The sequence below is a fragment of the Podarcis cretensis genome, assembly GCF_951804945.1.
Source record: "Podarcis cretensis genome assembly, chromosome: 3".
Taxonomy (NCBI): domain Eukaryota; kingdom Metazoa; phylum Chordata; class Lepidosauria; order Squamata; family Lacertidae; genus Podarcis; species Podarcis cretensis.
In genome coordinates this window covers 53,903,090-53,922,951 of record NC_137172.1, presented here as the reverse complement: position 1 = coordinate 53,922,951, position 19,862 = coordinate 53,903,090, and the positions used below count along the sequence as shown (strand labels likewise).

At 40.2% G+C, this 19,862-nt stretch overlaps 1 protein-coding gene across 2 annotated transcripts in view; it reads left to right on the top strand.

The window, feature by feature from the left end:
- PACRG (parkin coregulated) overlaps positions 1-19,862 on the top strand; it is a 221,438-nt gene that overhangs the window by 17,740 nt on the left and 183,836 nt on the right. For both annotated transcript variants that reach the window (XM_079971951.1, XM_079971950.1), the window contains exon 2: positions 18,298-18,432. In XM_079971951.1, coding sequence (XP_079828077.1) covers positions 18,298-18,432 — 135 coding nt within the window. The remainder of the gene's footprint in view (positions 1-18,297; positions 18,433-19,862) is intronic.

Here is a 19,862-nt window from a genome sequence, read left to right as displayed (position 1 = left end):
TGGGACTTTCCATTGCCTACTGCCAGAGGGAGAACCTCCTGATGAGCTTATTGCCTACCTGGGTAAAGTTGAGGCCTCTGCTATGGCAGAACCATCCCCAGTAGTGCTCCTTTTCACCAGTCTGCATTTGCCAAGACCTTATCTTGACCCAAGCAGGCAATACGTTCCTACAGGTTGTTTCCCTCGCTGGCTGAAGCTGGTGTAGTGGCAAATAGGCACCATCCTAAATCCTCTGCACCCCACCAGTAACAAGGTGCATGTGTAGGCATGTGCACTGCTAGGCTATGTTCACACTCCTGTTCATTGTACACTCACTATGTTTCCAGTTCTGGGTTTTTAATCCTTGTTCACATGATGTTGTTCACAATGCATATGTATCCTGTACTTTGTTATAAGATGCTGCTATTTAATGCATTGTTTCTCAAACCAGTTTCGCACCAATCGGCATCCTTACACCATTTGTAGTTCACCTGTGGCCAAGGTTTGACCACCTTTGCAGAGGGTAAAGACATGTTCACCTCATCAACTTGTGCTGGTGGGTATACAAACATAAACTAATTGAAGCTGTGCTGATGTGAACAACTGAGGGTGGGGGGAAATCTGTGAATGCACTACACTCGAAGGTAATGTGAACACACTCATAATCTTGCAGTTTGCTTGCTCACTTGAGTAATATACCAAGTCTGTTCTGCATCCCTCCCATTTTGCAATCTAAAGGGGAAAATAACATCTGAAGGCTGATTTTCATCAGTACTTTGGATTACTAATCATTTTTATTATTATTAAAACAACTTTTCAGAGGTTTATGCATTATGTCCTCTGACTAGGTTCATACTTCTTCATGAGAACTGAAGATCATTAATATACATTTGTTGCTTCTTTCAGTTTTAATGTTTAGAATGAATCAATAGGCAAAGCATCTGAAATAAACAAAACAATATATTAAACAAGCAAGTCTAATTAGCAGTTTTAACATGCACTTTAAATGCATGTACTCTGCAATAACCATTTCTTCCATGATGTAATTTAAGCAATCATGAAATTATATCCTTATTCCTTAGGACAAAAATGTTGATTATAGTCTGTATTTGATGGGGACTTATCAATTTCAAAATAAATATTCTTTCTCATACTTGTTTCATGTACAGTGGTGTCCCGCAAGACGAATGCCTCGCAAGACGAATCCTCGCAAGACAAAAGAGTTTTCCGTTTTTTGAGTCGTTCCGCAAGACGAATTTCCCTATGGGCTTGCTTCGCAAGACGAAACGTCCTGCGAGTTCTTGCGAATTTGTTTCCTTTTTCTTAAAGCCGCTAAGCCGTTAATAGCCGCTAAGCCGTTAATAGCCGCTAAGCCGCTAATAGCCGCTAAGCCGCTAATAGCCGTGCTTCGCAAGACGAAAAAACCGCAAGACGAAGAGACTCGCGGAATGGATTAATTTCGTCTTGCGAGGCACCACTGTATAGCTGCCGTTGCCAACCTTGCATGAAAGAAATTAAATAATGATTTTCAAATATTAATGAAAAAATAACTTTAATAACCTGCTAGCCAATATTTTCTACTTTATTTACATAATATATTATATGCCTGTTAGATGTTTTGGTTCACTATATGTTCACCTAGTACAAATGATTATGAAATCATATACTGTATTATATGTATTATATATGAAAGATTGCCATCAGTAAACTTCTTGGAAACATATGCTATCACCTATAAACAACTATTTCTTACTTAAATGCAATAATGCATGATGATATGTCATGATTGTAAAGTTTCTTTAGAAGCTAGGAAGATAAAGTGTGACAGATTTTAGTTCATCTTTTTTGCTTCATACAGGGCAGTCTTAACCACTGCCCTGCCCAGATTTACTCATCTTTATGATTTTTCTGACCGAAGTCAATGGAAATTAAACATGGTTAATTAGATAATGCTGATTTGTACCTCTCTAAATATATATTCTCAGCAATAGTGGCAAAAAGTGCTGCTGCAACCTATTTTTTATTTATTATGTTTATAGTCCACATTTCTTTCAAGGAACTCAAAGTAGTGTACACCATGGATCTCTCCGCTCTCCATTTTATCCTCATAACAACCCTGTGAGGTTAGCTAGGCTAAGAGACAATGAATGGCCCACGGTGAGCTTCATGACTGAGTGTGGGATTTCAAGGTTGGTCTCCTAGATCCTATTCTGACACTTTAACCATTATACTATACCAGCTACCAGCCTAGCAGTTCAAAAGCATACCAGCGTGAGTAGATAAGTAAGTACCGCTGAAGTGGGAAGGTAAACAGTGTTTCTATGCACTGTGGCACTCATCACGGTGTCCCATTGCATCAGAAGTTGTTTAGTCATGCTGGCCACATACCTGGAAAGCTGTCTGCGGACAAATGCCGGCTCCCTCGGCCTGAAGCGAGAGGAGCGCCGCACCCCATAGTCAAATTTGACAGGACTTTAAAATTTAAAGGACCGTCCAGGGGTCCTTTACCTTTAGTTTACTGTACCACATCGACACATTTGTCAAACAGAGGCAATGCTATTAAAAATCAAATTGTAGTATGGATTTTTGTGTTGCTAAATCACACCTGGGGCTGGCTGAGGGTTTCCTTCAGTGTGAGTTCATGAAGAAGCTGAGGCTATTAATTGGATCCCATAGTAGACCAAGCAGACACATATACCAGCGAATGCAATATAGCCCACCCTGTGACCAGAAAAAGTAGTTAAAACAGTAGCAGAAACTCAGCAGCAGTAATGGAGTTGAGTCAAGGGATTGTAAAGGCTGGAACTAGATCTGTGTTGGATGAGCATTGCTTTCTTTCATCAGCTTCAATGAAGAGTCGTTTGAGGCTGGTGGAATGAAGAGAGCTGAATAAGCTTTCTATGGGACAATGACAATAAAGATATTGTATCGTATCGTATCGTATATAAGCTGCAAGACTTTGAGAAGCTTACAGTACAAGAGCTGGCAATAAAGAAGTGATAAACAGCAATGTGAAACACATTTGCTTCTGTGGTATTCAGAATATAGTTAATACAATTATTGTCAACCATGTTAAACCCTGTTTCCCAAATAACACTTGACACCCTTTGGGGTTGTGTGATGGCTAAGTTCAGCCAAGAGGCTTTAGTTTTCGAATTGTCTTCTATCCACTGTATGATAAAGTAGCCACTGACAGAAATTCTGCAGTTGCTTCTTAAGCTATATCCTAATTAGTCACTATGCCAACATTTTTAGAACTTGTTTTATGACCAACTTGAAATAATAATTTCTACTAATAAAAGTCACACAATTTCTATCTAGAATAATCACAGTTTTAAAATGGTGCCATACTTGTTTTTTCTTTTGGTTATGTTAGAGCAGAATGCATATTTCATAGTAAATCTGCATTATTCCTGTTTTTACACTGCGTTTCAGAGCTTTGATTTGTAGAGTTGTTCTTATTTACTAGCAATTAATTAGGGTACTTTCCCTCACTTTTATGCACTTGTGGTATTTAATTTCTTGTGAATGTTTATTTAGTACTGTATTCAAACAAGAATGAGAAGGATAAATTGTGGCATTTTAAAGGTGGGGCTGCCTTGTCATGAGGGGGGAAATGTGACTTCTATGCTCCATGCTACTTTGATCAAATAGACTACCACTATAATAACATAAAAGTGTAGCTGGGGCCATAGCCTTGAAGGCAGACTTCAAATAACCAACTAGAAACTGAGTTCTTCTAACGTTACTTATTTCTTCAGACTCATTTCTTCTGCTTAGAGTGAGGAACTACTCTCTGTCATATCGTGTGCTGTCACTTGAGAATTAAGTTGCTTGGCACATCTGCATTTTCATTCATGGACACAGCTGTGCCCTGCCTCATGACCCTCCTCTCTGTGTGGCTACTGCAGTAAAACCTTCAACCAACACTTTTTTTTGGGGGGGGGGGAATGCAAGAGCACAAAGGTAAAAGGCCCAGTGGCATTTTAAGAAAAACAAAGTGAACATTTGGTTTCAGGTCTGTCTATCTTATTGTAAGGTAAAGGTAAAGGGGACCCCTGACCATTAGGTCCAGTTGTGACCGACTCTGGGATTGCGGCGCTCATCTTGCTTTATTGGCCGAGGGAGCCAGCGTACAGCTTCTGGGTCATGTGGCCAGCATGACTAAGCTGCTTCTGGCGAACCAGAGCAGCTCACGGAAAAGCCATTTACCTTCCTGCTGGAGCAGTACCTATTTATCTACTTGCACTTTGATGTGCTTTCAAACTGCTAGGTTGGCAGGAGCAGGGACCGAGCAACAGGAGCTCACCCCGTCGCGGGGATTCGAACCGCCGACCTTCTGATCGGCAAGTCCTAGGCTCTGTGGTTTAACCCACGATGCCACCCGCATCCCTCTTATTGTAGCTACCTATAAATAAGCATTTTGCCCCTCACATGTAACATGGCAGCACTGACTGTAAGGTGTTACAAGAGGGACCAAGGACACTTAGCCACCAAAAGTTCAACTTCAAAGGCCTTGAGCAAGGTAGGCCTTGATTGGCATGTGACACTTAGCCAGCCAGTAGAATGAGTGACACATAGCCAGGAAAGTGCCCATGGACTCGAGGACAGCCTCCCTTCTGTGATTGAGAATGCGAGAGATGGGTAAATGTGAAGTGACAAGAGGAGTGACCTGGGGAGGGAGACATGTTGGCTATGCCTGTAAAGAGGAAAATCCATCTAGGAGCTCATGAAGGTCAGGACATACAAGCACAGGGCCAGGTAAAAAGGCACAAGGCAGGAGGAGGAAGATAGTGGTTTCATTGATAAGGGATGAACCAAATCAAATGGGTAGAGCTTATTTCAGCCTAAGAAACAAAATACCCTGCAAATTTGTGGTGGATCATAATAGATAAATGGGAGGTGAGTCTATCTCTGTGTGTCTTATATATAAGCATCAATGTAGGAAATGCAAAACATAACTTGGGCTAGTAACTCTTTTCAGTACCAATCCCCTCCCCTCTGTTCACATGGTACATGTCGATTTTTACTGAGGAGAAGACTTTCCAGGCCTCTGTATTTCTGCCCCCATTGCAGTGTGTGCCATGGAATATGGTAGGTGGCAGAATTGTCTTTATGCAGTACTATAAATATACATCCCTTAAGTTGGTAAGGCAAACTTTAATTAGGAATTTTTGCATTCGTTTTTGGTACTATTAAAAGCTATCCTTTTACGCATTATGGCTTAATAAAGATAGCAAGGCAGAGTGACACTGAAAATAAAACATACACACACCAGTGCCTTGCATTTCTGGCATAAAAATATTGCATACTATGAATAAAAATAAATATGTAATCTGTCCTTAGCTTTTGCTTAATAGCAGCAAGAGAATGATTGATATTAGGTTAGTCATTTATTGGTGGTTCATCTGTGTTTTATTTCTGATCCTGTCAGACTGAAAAGAACTACCGGTTTTATTAAACCTGGTGATGTACTCCATACTTGTACTTTTATTACCAGTTTGAGAATCTACAAAATATTGGCACTCTTTAATAACAAGCACTTGATGTTTCCTTGTGTCAGCAAATTTCTTAGATTAATACCTTCTGTTTGATTGATAGAAGCCTACTGTGCGTTTTATAAGGTTCTGAGGTACTAATTTCACAAGGCTGTTATAGTAAAACTTATGTGATTCCAAGTGTGTATGCGCATGCACACACACACACACACACACAGTTTACTTGAATCACGGCTTCCTTCTGTGCTGCACTGATTAACTACAATATCTTCTTTTCTTCAAAACCCCTGGGAAGTTACCATTAGTTCTTTTCAATCAGACGGCTGTACAATCAAATATTGTGCAATGCTAGTCCAATTCTTATTTCTATGAATTGGATAGCTACCTACGATTTAAGATTATGAGTTTAATTTTTAAAAAAATATGGATAGCATGGATAGAAAAACAAAACTGAAAGAAACAACATGCCTCCTTTTAACTTAAAGTTAAGTGTTATGCAAATTTCTTGGAGAGCCATAATGTATTACTTTGTCAAAATCATGGGTACCTCTAAATATTGTTCAGACGGCAAAAGCAAGTTACAGCACAAAAGGGTGCCAACAGATTTATAAGCAACAGAAGGATTAGAAAGATATTGTGACAGTGCAAAGTATTTGCAACTTTAGTGATGTAGTCCTCCTTATGACCCTTAAATTGGTGCTTCAGTAGCATAGCTGTAAATGGACACAATGTACCCCCTTATTATTATATTACTTGTTAATCACACCATAATAATTCTCTGAGCAATATGCAATAAAGGTTTATTGATTGTGCCACTTTGGATGCATTTTGTGGAAAGTGGTATAGAAATCCTTAAATAAATGAAATGAATATCTATAGCTTTATTTTGGGCACAATATCCATAGCCTGGATAAGTATACAATTTGGGCCATAGACATTTCCCATACACCTCCTTATTACCCTGTATATTCAAATACATATTTAACAGTGTTTCTAAAAATCAATAGATTCCTTATAATAATAAGCACAGTACATAACATTGTCTTGAAATTTACTGTTTCAATAATCAACAAAATTGCTTTCCAACAAATTATTGTTTAGATTGTTGTCACAAACAAAATTTGTCAGCATTGCAGTGGATCACATTCTTAAACTACTATTGAGTTGTAGAAGCAGTAGCTTCACCTGTAACCACCAATTGCAATTACATGCACACACAAGACAGGAGAGAGGGCATGTGCGAGAGAGCACCAGGTGTTTTGACACTAATATTAATAGTAACTGAAAGTCAAATGTAGATTTCTAACTAGTTGTCTTTTTGACCACTTTAATTCATCACTGGATTGATAGAGATATAGGGCAATTTCCAGTTCTGCCCCCTCCATTGACAGAAGACCAGCATTGGTTACCACCCAATGTAACAGAAATAAATATATTTGATATGACAGAAAGGCATGTTATATATTTCTGCATATTTCATTACTACATTCAAGTTGTAGTTTAATATGATTATTCCCCAATTTATATTTTACAGGTTTGTCTGTTAATATTTTTTCAGTTGTATGCTGTACATTATATGCTGACATTTCACAGGCAATAGAGGAGTAAGTTAAAAGAAAGAAATGTGAATATACTTCTAAAAACCCTTTATTATGTAGGAGCTTGCGCTCTCTAAAGAATTTTACCATGTGCCAGTGTCATATATTCTGAACATTGGGTGCTTAAAAAGGGCATTGAGCTCTCACATTAAAATATTCATTGAGTGAAAGAGAAAGTGAGCTATAATGATCTTCTGATGGGGGGAAATCTCAAAGCTGTGTTTGACAATAGAAGACTGGTGGAAGTGATCATCATTGCAAGGCATAGAAAGAAAAAGCCATCTCACTATGAGCCCAGGAACAGACTCTGCCTCTGCTACCCAGTTGAAGTCTATAGAGAAAAAGAATACAGAATACATTTAAATGCTGTGCTTTATTCCTTTCCAACTTTTCTCATTTGGCCAACACACATGTCTGTGGCCTTAATTGCTAGATGTGACAGTGCATTAGCCTGGCTGTCTCAGCTGCTCAGGTCTTTTATCAAACGCACTAAGACAGATGCTAAATAGTAAGTACTAAATTGAGATCTTTGATTCTCTCGAGATAAAGTTGATAAGAAGAAGCCCACTGGTGCTAATAAAAAATGTGACCCTTTTTACATTTAAGAGGAAGAAGTGGATAGTGTTTTAAGAAGCGATATACTAGGAGATATATTCATTTTTCCATCTTTGTAGCAGGGAGTTGAAATACTTACATTATAGTTGAAGTAGTAACACATTTCCAAAGATTAATTTGACCCAGAGTGTTCAGGACACAGACCTTTTCAGGACACAGAACTTCTTTCAGTGTCAGAGTTAAGACTGGAAGATACTTTTAATACATAAGAATGACCCCCAAGTATGTGCCATGGTCAATGGCCTCCAATGTAAAATTAAGGGAAAGTTTCTGAGTCAGAAACTGTGACATGCAAGGTAGGTCTGTGCCCTAGTGCCTTAATATTCCATTCCAATCACTCAGAATAGCCATAGAAGAAGACCTCTTAAATGTGTTTGAGGTTGCATTGCTTTGGTCAAGAAATAATTCTAAATATGGACCATATTTTAGCAAGGGCTAACAGGCCAGCAGCATGGGCCCTGTCTGTAGGCTCGCTCTGAAGGAAGCCGGGACATTGGCAAAGGGTTCGTTAATCTTCTCTGCATTCTGAAGAGCTGCAGAAACCTCAGTATTGAGCATTGGCCTTAGATACTGACTCAGGCAAAGGGCTCTTGGAAAGTGGCTGCAGATGGAGGAAGGATGTTATTGGGTTTGGGAGTTATGCTAGAGTCCAGAAGGAAACCCCCACCCCAGTTGTTTATTCTTACTTTAATATTGGTAACATTGTGTGAGCATTCTGGTTATTCAGGACATAAATGCGAACAAAGACACTTCTGTGCCACTGACATTAGTCCTCCCACCTATTATAGATTGTTCCAAGCAAACAAGCAGTAAAAATGGCCACCATGCATACATGGACAAAATACTGCCCTTTTTGACAACAAGCAAGGTGGCTTGAGAATCAGGGTGTGCAGTGGTGTAGATGCAAAGGTTTTGATCTCAGACACAAAACAACTCCACTCCTGCTGCTTTATTTGAACATACATGCTAATGTGGCCAGAAGTATTATGCACACTATCACTTTCCAAGATCTTCCACCCATGTCTCCTATGGCTAATGGGAAATTGGGATTGTAATGCTAAAGAACCTACTTTTCTCACTTTACCTTTATGCCATCTCAAGTCTCTTTGAACCTGCTAGGGTATACAAGACATAGGATTGTGCTACTAGCCACTTCAAAGGAACTCTCCTCTTCTGCCTTACTAATTTGCAAACTGAATTTTCCCACCATTCTTTGGACTAGCTATTTTTTTCTTGTGTTCTGTGGCCGCTGCTTTGACAATATTTGTGCTTAATAGTTAGTTAAGGATTTTATTTATAAATTGATTTCCTTTTGGCTTTATTAATGAACGGAAATCAGATGAAAACTGACAGTAATGGAATTGAAAAAGGTAAAATAAAGGTGCAGAAAATGACTGCTATAGCCTTGTGAGCAGTACACCACAAGATTGACAGAACATTCCTATTCCCAGCTGAGGAAGCAGCTGGGCAAGGCAATGCATCAGTTCAATTGCTGCAATTCAAGTCCTGCCACTTATGCTGACCAGGTTGGAAGGTGGGGGATTAATTATTGCTGTATAAGTTCCAGGCTGGTGCTGCTGGATGCCCTAAGTCAAGTCCCCTTCAGGGAGATAAACCAATGGAGCATCTTTAGATCCATGTCTGGCTCAGCTATACCACTGCCCTGCCATGTAACTCTCTGTTTGGGAGCCCTATACTTCTCCTTACTAGTAGAGCACCACTGTGGTAGCTTCTCAACCACTTAAATTTTCAGCGTGCCCCACTGAGTGACAAAACCCCCACTCCCCCTCTGCTGGTAGAGCCAAGCAGAGGGACATCTTCACATTTCCCTAGCTCCTCTCCTCCAGCATCACTGATCAGGGTTTTAGGATTGCTCTTCAAGTTCTTTTTCAACAGTTTAAGTAGGCATGTTGATGGAAATACAGAAGAATATTCAGGAATATTCAGGAAGTAAAGAAGGGATAAAAAAAACTATTAGTAGTAGATAAATTATTCTGCATCAAAATACCAACAATAGGTTATGTTGTTTTTGTTTTTTCCTTTCTTTGTAGCATGAGATACACAGACATAAATATTAGAGGGATTGGAAGAATATTTGAGGATAAGCTTAGAATTCAAAATGAGACTTGGACTGAAAAATATTAAATGTAATTCAGCTGGGAAGAAGTTATATAAAGTAGAATTTATAAAGGAAACATAAAATGCTAGGTGGGGAATATGGTTTGCTAAGGAGATTATGTTTAGTAGACAGCAATCTGAACTATTTGGGTTTCAAAAAACAACAACATAAATGTCCTTTTGCACTGCATGGACAAATGTGCTGGAAATGTCATTAGCACATCATAAATAGTACAATTTTTCTCAGCATATGTTAGGTTTCTGCTAGAATAATACATCCAGCAAGCTACACCTAGGACACATAACTAAGTTCTTCAGATATTTATGGTTTACATTTTTTACATACTTGTTTTACAGTGCAGTCCTGTGCATTTTACTCAGAAGTCAATCCCACCATACTTCTTTTGACTTGCTCCAAGAGAAGTACATAGAATAAACTATTTTTTTATTCATTCATTTAATGAAAAATAATATTCTCATTTGCAAGTTGCAAACAAATAATGGCCTGGCTCAAACATAATGTTAAGCCATGGGGTGAAGTTCAATATTCCACTCATCTAATTATTCCATTTGTGGAAGCATTGCAGCTTGCCAAATGAAACTATCCCATCTCTCTTCCCCCTGCGTACTTTTCTGTAGCTTCTCCAGACCCAACCATGAAGCCAATTGCAAAAGGAGGAGAACAGGGGAAGTCAAGTTGTGCACACAGAAGTCCTTCTTCCAGGCTTCTGCTGATGGGGCTGGTTTGTTTGTCCAAAAGCTGCCAAGCAGCTTAATGTTAGTTTGCTTACTGCTAGCTAACAGCATTCTGAAGCCATGCTTTGCTGTTGGCTTATGAGCCTTGGTTTGTTTTATCTATGGCTTGGGGTTGTGTCAAAACCCAACATCTTTCCTTAATAATGACTTGCTTGGACATCACATCCCAGATGCTCACCAACTTGCAATAACAGGCAACAACAGTTGCAAAACTAAATGAACTTTGGAGAGTAGACCCATTAAAATCAATTGACATCACTGGCTTAAGCCCATTAATTTGAATGGATCTATTCTGAATAGAACTTAGCAAGGGTACCATCTCACTCTCAGGATTGTGGGTGCCTGCTGCCGCAACGTGGACATGCGACGTCACATGCACGTATCTGCATGTAGTGCATGTGATGTCACATGCATTATATGCAGCTGTGTGTGTGTGACATCACACATCCGTGTTGCGGTGGCCAGCAGCAACTCCTCTTCCACTTCCTCTCTGCAGCCAGCAAGGAACCCTTTTCTGCATCCAAGGTCCCCCTTCTCCAGAAAAGGATGCCTCATTTGCTGGCTGCAGAGGGCAGAGCTGAACTGCTTCTCCCCTGGAGGCAGTGCTGCTGCCGCCTGCCGGCTTTTCTCATTGATTTTGTGGGTGTCCAGCTCCCACAATTATATTATTGTGGGTGCCCAAGCACCCACAGCATCTTGGATTTGGCTCCTATGGAACTTAGTTGGGCACAATCCATGGTTTTATTGACTGTCTGGGACTACTTGTGAGTATTCCATAGATTATTATACAAACCATTACTTAGCATTATGTGTAAACCAGGCTAGTGGATGTAGAATGTCATAATACCACGTAAAAGAAATTTTGGTGCTACTAAATTTGTACAGTATTACAATGAAATTTCAAATAAACAGACACCCCCCAATCCCTTGTTTACAAATGCTAGAACACAAAATACATCTCCCCTGATCCAGCAGGAAAGACCTGGAAACATATACAGTGGTGCCCCGCAAGACGAACGCCTCGCAAGACGGAAAACCCGCTAGACGAAAGGGTTTTCCGTTTTGGAGGCGCTTCGCAAAACGAATTTCCCTATGGGCTTGCTTCGCAAGACGAAATGTCTTGCAACTTTTTCCGACTTTTTCCCCCTTCCCCCCCCTTTTTCTAAGCTGCTAAGCCGCTTATCAGCTGATCCGCTAAGCTGATAAGCCGCTAAAAGCCGCTAAAAGCCGCTAATAGCGCTAATCCGCTAAGCCGTCAATGGGCTTGCTTCGCAAGACGAGAAAACCGCTAGACGAAGAGAATCGCGGAACAGATTCTTTTTGTCTTGCGAGGCACCACTGTATAGTCTTCATGCTCATCTTTACCATATTGAACTGGCTGGCTGTGTCTTTTAAAGTGATCTATATATGTTAGTGTGCATCATTAGTTACACAGGACTACAACTGGATCAGGGGCAATACTTTTTCTTAATACAGTGGTACCTCGGGTTACATACGCTTCAGGTTACATACGCTTCAGGTTACAGACTCCGTTAACCCAGAAATAGTACCTTGGGTTAAGAACTTTGCTTCAGGATGAGCACAGAAATCGTGCTCTGGTGGCGTGGCGGCAGCAGGAGGCCCCATTAGCTAAAGTGGTGCTTCAGTTAAGAACAGTTTCAAGTTAAGAACGAACCTCCGGAACGAATTAAGTACTTAACCCGAGGTACCACTGTAAAGTAAGTGGGAATCCAAAGCTTAGGAAAGGAATACTGGATGTTTCAGATCTTTTTCTTTATGTTCTATATCAAACAATTCCTCAGCCCTGTACTAACATATCTGGGAGTAAATCAGACTTAAAATCAATGAGACTGACTGCTGAGTAAACATGGTTAGTATTAGAGTTTAAGGGTTGTTATTGTTCAGGTTTAATTGAGTTTTAAGAAGTAATAAAAATGCTTTTGGGACCATCTGATTAATAAAAATCTGATATACAAGTATGTTTCACTGTTTATTTGATTTTTGTGTGACTTGCACATGAATCTTCTATACAGTTCTATTCAAAATGCAATTAATTAAAGAGATTGTTTGGTTCCCAAATGGATGTTTATCTGTTACACAATTAAAGAACACCAGATGGAGGGGAAAAATAACTTTGCTGACAAATGTGACTCTATAGTAAAGCCAGCTTAATCAAGCCAGTTGATTCACAAATGGAAACTTGCACAAATACGAATAGCCTGAACAGTTTGTTTTGTAAGTTACACTTGCCCTCAGGCAACTTTGTCATATTTAAGTGCTGAGCAGCTATGACAATCTAAGCTAATGTTTAGGGCTAAAGGAATTTAGTGAATCAATAGGCAGAGCTGCTTTAACTGTCCTCATGAATGAAACTCTCTCACACCCCATATAGTAATATAATAATAATTTATTATTTATATCCTGCCCATCTGGCTGGGTTTCCCCAGCCACTCTGGGCGGCTCCCAACAGAATATTAAAAATGCGATAAAACATCAAACATTAAAAACTTTCCTAAACAGGGCTGCCTTCAGATGTCCTCTAGAAGTCAGATAGTTGTTATTTCCTTGACATCTGATGGGAGGGCATTCTACAGGGTGGGCACCACAACCAAGAAGGCCCTCTGCCTGGTTCCCTGTAACATCACTTCTCGCAGGGAGGGAACCACCAGAAGGCCCTTGGAGCTGGACCTCAGTGTCCGGGCTGAACGATGCGGGTGGAGATAGGCACGTATTGAGACAGAAGCAACCAGCATAAGAATCTTGTGGTATGCTGTGATAAAATGCATACACACCAATGCATTCTCACAAATGTAGGTTGGATCAACTCAACAAATACAGCTTTCTTGCCCTTGTCAAACAACTGAGGAATGCCCACATGCTCCGAGGTCACTGGCCCAAATAGATATACCTCTGATATTCGCACATATGATTACGGATGAAGAAGAGCTATGCCCCTGGGAGATAATGGGTGATGAGCAAAGTAAGAAGAGTGGAAGAGTTCTCCGCGTGACAATGCACCCAGCCCTCTGGGCTAGGAACTACACAAGAGGAATCGTCCCACATCATCCCTGAACTTCAGAGGGATGGAACCCAGAAGACAGAGCGGAAAAGCACATATAAAAGGGTAACCCAAGCAGTGAACAGAAAGAGTATAAGCAAACAAGGGCTCCTCCCCTACGCTGCCCACATGTCAGCCACATCTTCCACCACATCTTCACCAACAGAATGGCTCTGCTGATGGCATGTTTTGTCCATATATGTATCATAGTAGCAGCATCTCTGACATTTTGCCAGCATAGCAGGGCTTCTACTGAATTCTATAGCTTTTCAGCCAGGGATTTTCAGTTTAGTATTGTACCCTTAGTTACTGATATTCCTTTATCATTTCTTTTAATATTGAAGTATTACCTTACAAATCATGTTTTAAAATTTGTTGTTGTTGTTGTTGTTGTTGTTGTTGTTGTTGTTGTTGTTAAGATTTAAGGTAGCATTTCTCCTTTATACCATATGCAGTAAATAAAGGCAAAACACTAAATAGACGCATGTAAAAATAAATAAATCATTTTTAGCTCTTGGATAACAAAGAAATATGCTAACTTCTATAAAAACACAATGCCCTGTGAAACTTCCTTGAACACCTGTTAAATATTTGCTGTGAGACCCCTGAGTTGCCATTATAACTTTTTAGACAGGAGCATATTTTTATATGCTGTTTCAGACATTTGCCTATAGGAATATCTGCAATACATGTGACTGGTGGGCCTATTTAAAGTCATTAACATGTGAGAAATATTCATCAAGTAAAACTAGTGGTTGTGTAAATTATGCTTAAGCGGTCTGAGACAGCTTGCTTCCTGGATTTTAATGTTTCATTTATAAGTGTGGAATAAAAAAAATGGTTTAGAGTATGTAGTCACATAACATTGTATTTTTTGGAAAATGCTTTACTACTAGTCTCTTTAAATGATGGGACTAATGATATTCCGGGAAAAAAGCGTAAGGACTATACTAGCTAATGTGGGTGCAAAACTGAATTCTTATTTATTTAGTTTCTATACTGCCCTTCATTTGAGGATCACAGGGTGGTTTACCCCAAAAAAGGGGCAAAAATAACAGTTATACGCTTTTGTAAAATTATTGCCTTGAAGGGAGACATGCATACAAGGAGCCTCGTGTTTCACATGATTGAGTCCCATTGTGTTGTATTGCTTTCTCCAGTTCTCTCTCTCAAGGGCTAGTTCTGTCCCCTCAGTTTATGTCCTCATTTGGGCACACTGGCCCATCTGCTTATTTGAGATAAGACATTTGAAACCAACCCATTAGGGTTCATTGTATAGGAGATAAGAAGAAAATGAGCTAACGTTTGTTCTTTGCCCTCATTTAGCTTCTAACCAGATGTGTGAGATTTTCAGTGATTCTAAGACTGTTAGCCACTAACTTCCAATTAATCTAATTTGCATTAACTGGAATAGTATTATAATTTCCATTTTGCAGTTGCGATGATTCACAGAAGAATCAAGTCACGTCTCTCTTTCTTAGCTGTGACTTTCTGCAAAGTGAACAGCTTAACTGTAAACTGCTCTAGTTATGCTTCATTATATAGTTTTGTCAGCCACAATCTTGAAAACTGTTGGGTTTTTCCCCTTGCACAACTTTCCCCTCCCATGACATATTGCAAACTAGTTTTGAAAATCCTCTGTTTTAAAAGCAGAATACTATTCAGCTTTCTGTTCAATAAATCCCAGACTTTGCCCCCAGTTTTGCACTTTTAATCATGACTAAGACTGCAATCCTATCCCCATTTACCTGCGAGTAAACCTGATTAAGACAGGGACGCAGGTGGCGCTGTGGGTTAAAGCCTCAGCGCCTAGGGCTTGCTGATCGAAAGGTCGGCGGTTCGAATCCCTGCGGCGGGGTGCGCTTCCACTGCTCGGTCCCAGCGCCTGCCAACCTAGCAGTTCGAAAGCACCTCCGGGTGCAAGTAGATAAATAGGGACCGCTTACCAGCGGGAAGGTAAACGGCGTTTCCGTGTGCGGCTCTGGCTCTGGCTCTGGCTCTGGCCAGAGCAGCGATGTCACGCTGGCCACGTGACCCGGAAGTGTCTCCTGACAGCGCTGGCCCCTGGCCTCTTAAGTGAGATGGGCGCACAACCCCAGAGTCTGTCAAGACTGGCCCGTACGGGCAGGGGTACCTTTACCTTTTTACCTTTTAAACCTGATTAAATCCAATAGGACTAAACATGATTTGGATTTCACTATAATGCTGCAATCCTATGCGCATTATTTTGGAGAAAATCCCATTGACCTCAATGGAATTTACTACTGAGTAGGATAGGGTTGCATATAGGATAGGGTTGCATATTTCAATGAAACTACTGGATTTATTTATTTTTGCTCTCAATACTTTTTATGGAGCATGACCCTGAAGTGTGTAGTTTGCAGAGCTATAACTTTAGTTTTTCCAAATAGGATTCCTCGCAAGAAAAGGGAAAAGTTGACAGCTATGGGTATATTATGGTCAATATCAATAACATTATTAAGGGCAACTGATTAAAATTCTTTGGCGAGCCAGTGTGCCTTGTTCGTCTTACATAATTAAGTTAGAATCCTGCTTCCCAAATGCTCACTATCTTGGCAGAACGTATGAAATGTGCCAAGAGATTTTAGAATGGAGAATGCAAATATTCTTCAATGGTGGAACTTCATGATCCTTAACTGCATCTCTAATCTATGTCATAATGGGGTTTACACTGCCAACACTGCATGATAGTGGGAACTCCAAAACACCATGTTAAAGACATTCATGATGGTCTAAGCCTAAAGCCAATCTGCTACATCAGACCAAAGGCCCATCTCGTCAAGCAACTTGTTCTCAGCCTGGCCCACCTGTAAGCAGGAAATGAGTACAACAACACTCACTTTTGATTCCCAGTAACTAGTATTCATTTACATACCACATCAAAGAGGCCCTTGGTAGCCTTACCCACCATTAATTTGTCTAAACACCTTTTAAAGTCTTGGCCATCACTGCATCTTGTGGTAGCAAATTCCAGAGCTATGTGCTTTCATTTGTCCTGAATCTTTCAACATTCAGCTTCATGTGATGGACCAAGGTTCTAGTTTTATTTATTCTTGCCCTGCGTTCCTTTAGGTATTTGAATATTTAAAATGAACCAATTCCATATTTTTCGCTCCATAAGCTGCACCTGACCATAAGATGCACCTAGTTTTTTAGAGGAGGAAAACAGGAAAAAAATATTCTGAACAAAACAGTGTATGTACCTCAACTGCTTCCAGTACTCCAACCTAACAGTTCCATTCTCTTTTTCCTTGTATGTCCTAAAACTGTAGTAATCAGTGCTGATTTCACTAAGTTTTCTTCAGTTTATCTCCAGAAATTGACACCCATTTTAATCTTTTTTCACCTTTCCTCAAATTAAGGCTATGAAAATCAATTGTATTTAAGTCCCCTGCGGCGGGGTGCGCTCCCGCTGCTCGGTCCCAGCGCCTGCCAACCTAGCAGTTCGAAAGCACCTCCGGGTGCAAGTAGATAAATAGGGACCGCTTACCAGCGGGAAGGTAAACGGCGTTTCCGTGTGCGGCTCTGGCTCGCCAGAGCAGCGATGTCACGCTGGCCACGTGACCCGGAAGTGTCTCCGGACAGCGCTGGCCCTTGGCCTCCTAAGTGAGATGGGCGCACAACCCCAGAGTCTGTCAAGACTGGCCCGTACGGGCAGGGGTACCTTTACCTTTTACCTATACCTGCAGGTCTCAGGGCATTAAGGGACGTGGGTGGCGCTGTGGGTTAAACCACAGAGCTTAGGGCTTGCTGATCAGAAGGTTGGCGGTTCGAATCCCCGTGACAGGGTGAGCTCCCGTTGTTTGGTCCCTGCTCCTTCCAACCTAGCAGTTCGAAAGCATGTCAAAGTGCAAGTAGATAAATAGGTACCACTCCAGCGGGAAGGTAAATTGCATTTCCGTGTGCTTCTCTGGTTCGCCAGAAGCTGCTTAGTCATGCTGGCCACATGACCCAGAAGCTGTACGCCGGCTCCCTCGGCCAGTAAAGTGAGATGAGTGCCACAACCCCAGAGTCGTCCGCAACTGGAACTAATGGTCAGGGGTCCCTTTACCTTTACCCTGGAATTATATATTATCAGTACTTTTTTTCAAAAAATAAAATATAATGTTTAGGGTTACTCCCATTTACCTACTCATATTGAAATACTGCCCCACAATGAGGCCAAACTTAGACTCACAAAATGTTTAGGGGTATGCATACCCCTGCGTACCCCCAGAAAAAAACACTGTCTGTACTACCAACTCCCAATGTATAATTTACCTCCTCTCCTAGTACCAATTCCCAATGTGTATATCACGTCCATTGTGTGCTAAATTTTATGAACAATTATTCACAGATTTTGCATCTGATGGTTAACATTTTCATTTTAAGTCTGTTTTAAGACTGCTCATGAAGTGAAATGCCACTGCAAACAAAATGATATGTATTCATTTGAAAACCACTTTGTGTTTCCTATACCTGCTAATTCTCCATCAAGAAAAACCCTGAGATAAATATTCCATAGAAAACACTGACAGTGAAAGTTTGACATTGGTGACATGTGGCACTCTGATTTCTTAGCCAATTTGGTTAAATCTCTAATTTAATCACAAATGTATTTCTTGATACAGACAAATTTTATGTGATGGGTTTTTAATTTAATTTGTTTTTTTAGGTGAAAGGTCCCCCAGCGGCAGGAGCTTTTAAAGAAAGACCAACAAAGCCTACAGCATTTCGCAAGTTTTATGAGCGAGGTGACTTCCCAATCGCCCTTGAGCACGATACAAGAGGAAACAAAATAGCCTGGAAGGTAAGTCAGGGCGCAGCTGTGACAGCCAGCTGCGCTTATTGAAGTGACATCTCTCATTGCCAAAAAAACGTTGGCTTATAAGTAAATAAAGTGGAGTAATTTCTTAGCAAATAGAAGATGGTGGGAGAGCAGTTAGAGAGTGGCCTCCTGAGTCAGCCATCTACCTTGGCTAACAATTAAATTATATGCTGCAAAAAAGGAAAATGACAGAGTTGCTTTGCCTTAGAGAATTGTCTCCTGCTCAATTCATCTCTATTTTTATGAGGACCTGGCAACCCAGCCTATTTCAGGCAGTCCATCAAATGATGGAAGTGGCTGGATACAGTGAGCAGCAGCCATTTATCTCCCCCCAAATTTCACCTTCCTGCAGGACAGTTCCAAATGGAAGCTTTAATTACCTAAATGGATAGGTCAAGATTGCCTGCTCCCTTGAAATGCAGAGCAGAATACAAACGAAGGCAGATTCTCATTCCACGGCTGCACTCCCAGTCTGCAGCATATGTCAGACAGCGTAATCGCTGTCATACGTGCCCCTGTTAGAGGCTGACCTCCACTGCTGAAACCATTATGGTTCCGACATCTCTGACAAAAGGTTAATTGGCTTCAAAATAAATGTATTGCCTAATGACTTCATTCTAATGCAGCAGTGTTTCTCTCTAAAAGGCTTGGTGATGTTATTTGTAAAACTTGCCAATCTTTTAAGTAACTAGAGCAGGCTTTTAAATTTAATTTGAAAAATGAATGCTGATCTTTAACCTGCTCTTTCTATTTAATTATTTTGGTTATCAAAGAATGACTTTCCTTTTATGTATGTGTGTGTGCGTTGGGGTGACTGTGTGTGTCTCTGTATGCAATTTATTGGGCTGGGTTCAGATTTTTCTGGAAACAGAATAAAGGATAACCAAAAAATCGGGCATTCTTTGAATGAGGGAGAAAAGACCTAACTTATTCTTTGAATGTTTATGTGGGTCCTGTTGAAAATGACCTTAATTTAAGCTGCTGTGGTTTTGTTAATAAAAACAAAAACAGATATGACTAGTAGGGTCACTGAGTGAATAATATTTATTATTTATGAAATAACTAAACAATTTGTTATGTACAAAACATATCAAACAATTAGATCCTACCTGCAAGTTTGTAATATAATTTAATGGATGCATTTGGCTCTGTTTTTAGATGGGCACAACTAATGATCTAACAGAAAATTGAATTTCTACTTGACATTAGTAACAGAGTAACAACAGAAGAAAACTTTGTTTTTACTTTCATGGTGGTAACATGCCATCCATTTTATAAGAAAAGTCATGTAGTAGATCATTGAAGATATAACTGAGAATTGTAATGCATGCTTTCTTGTATGATTGCATGTTACTGATTATATAAAGTTTTATATGGATATTTATATGACACTATCAATTTATGCTTAATTG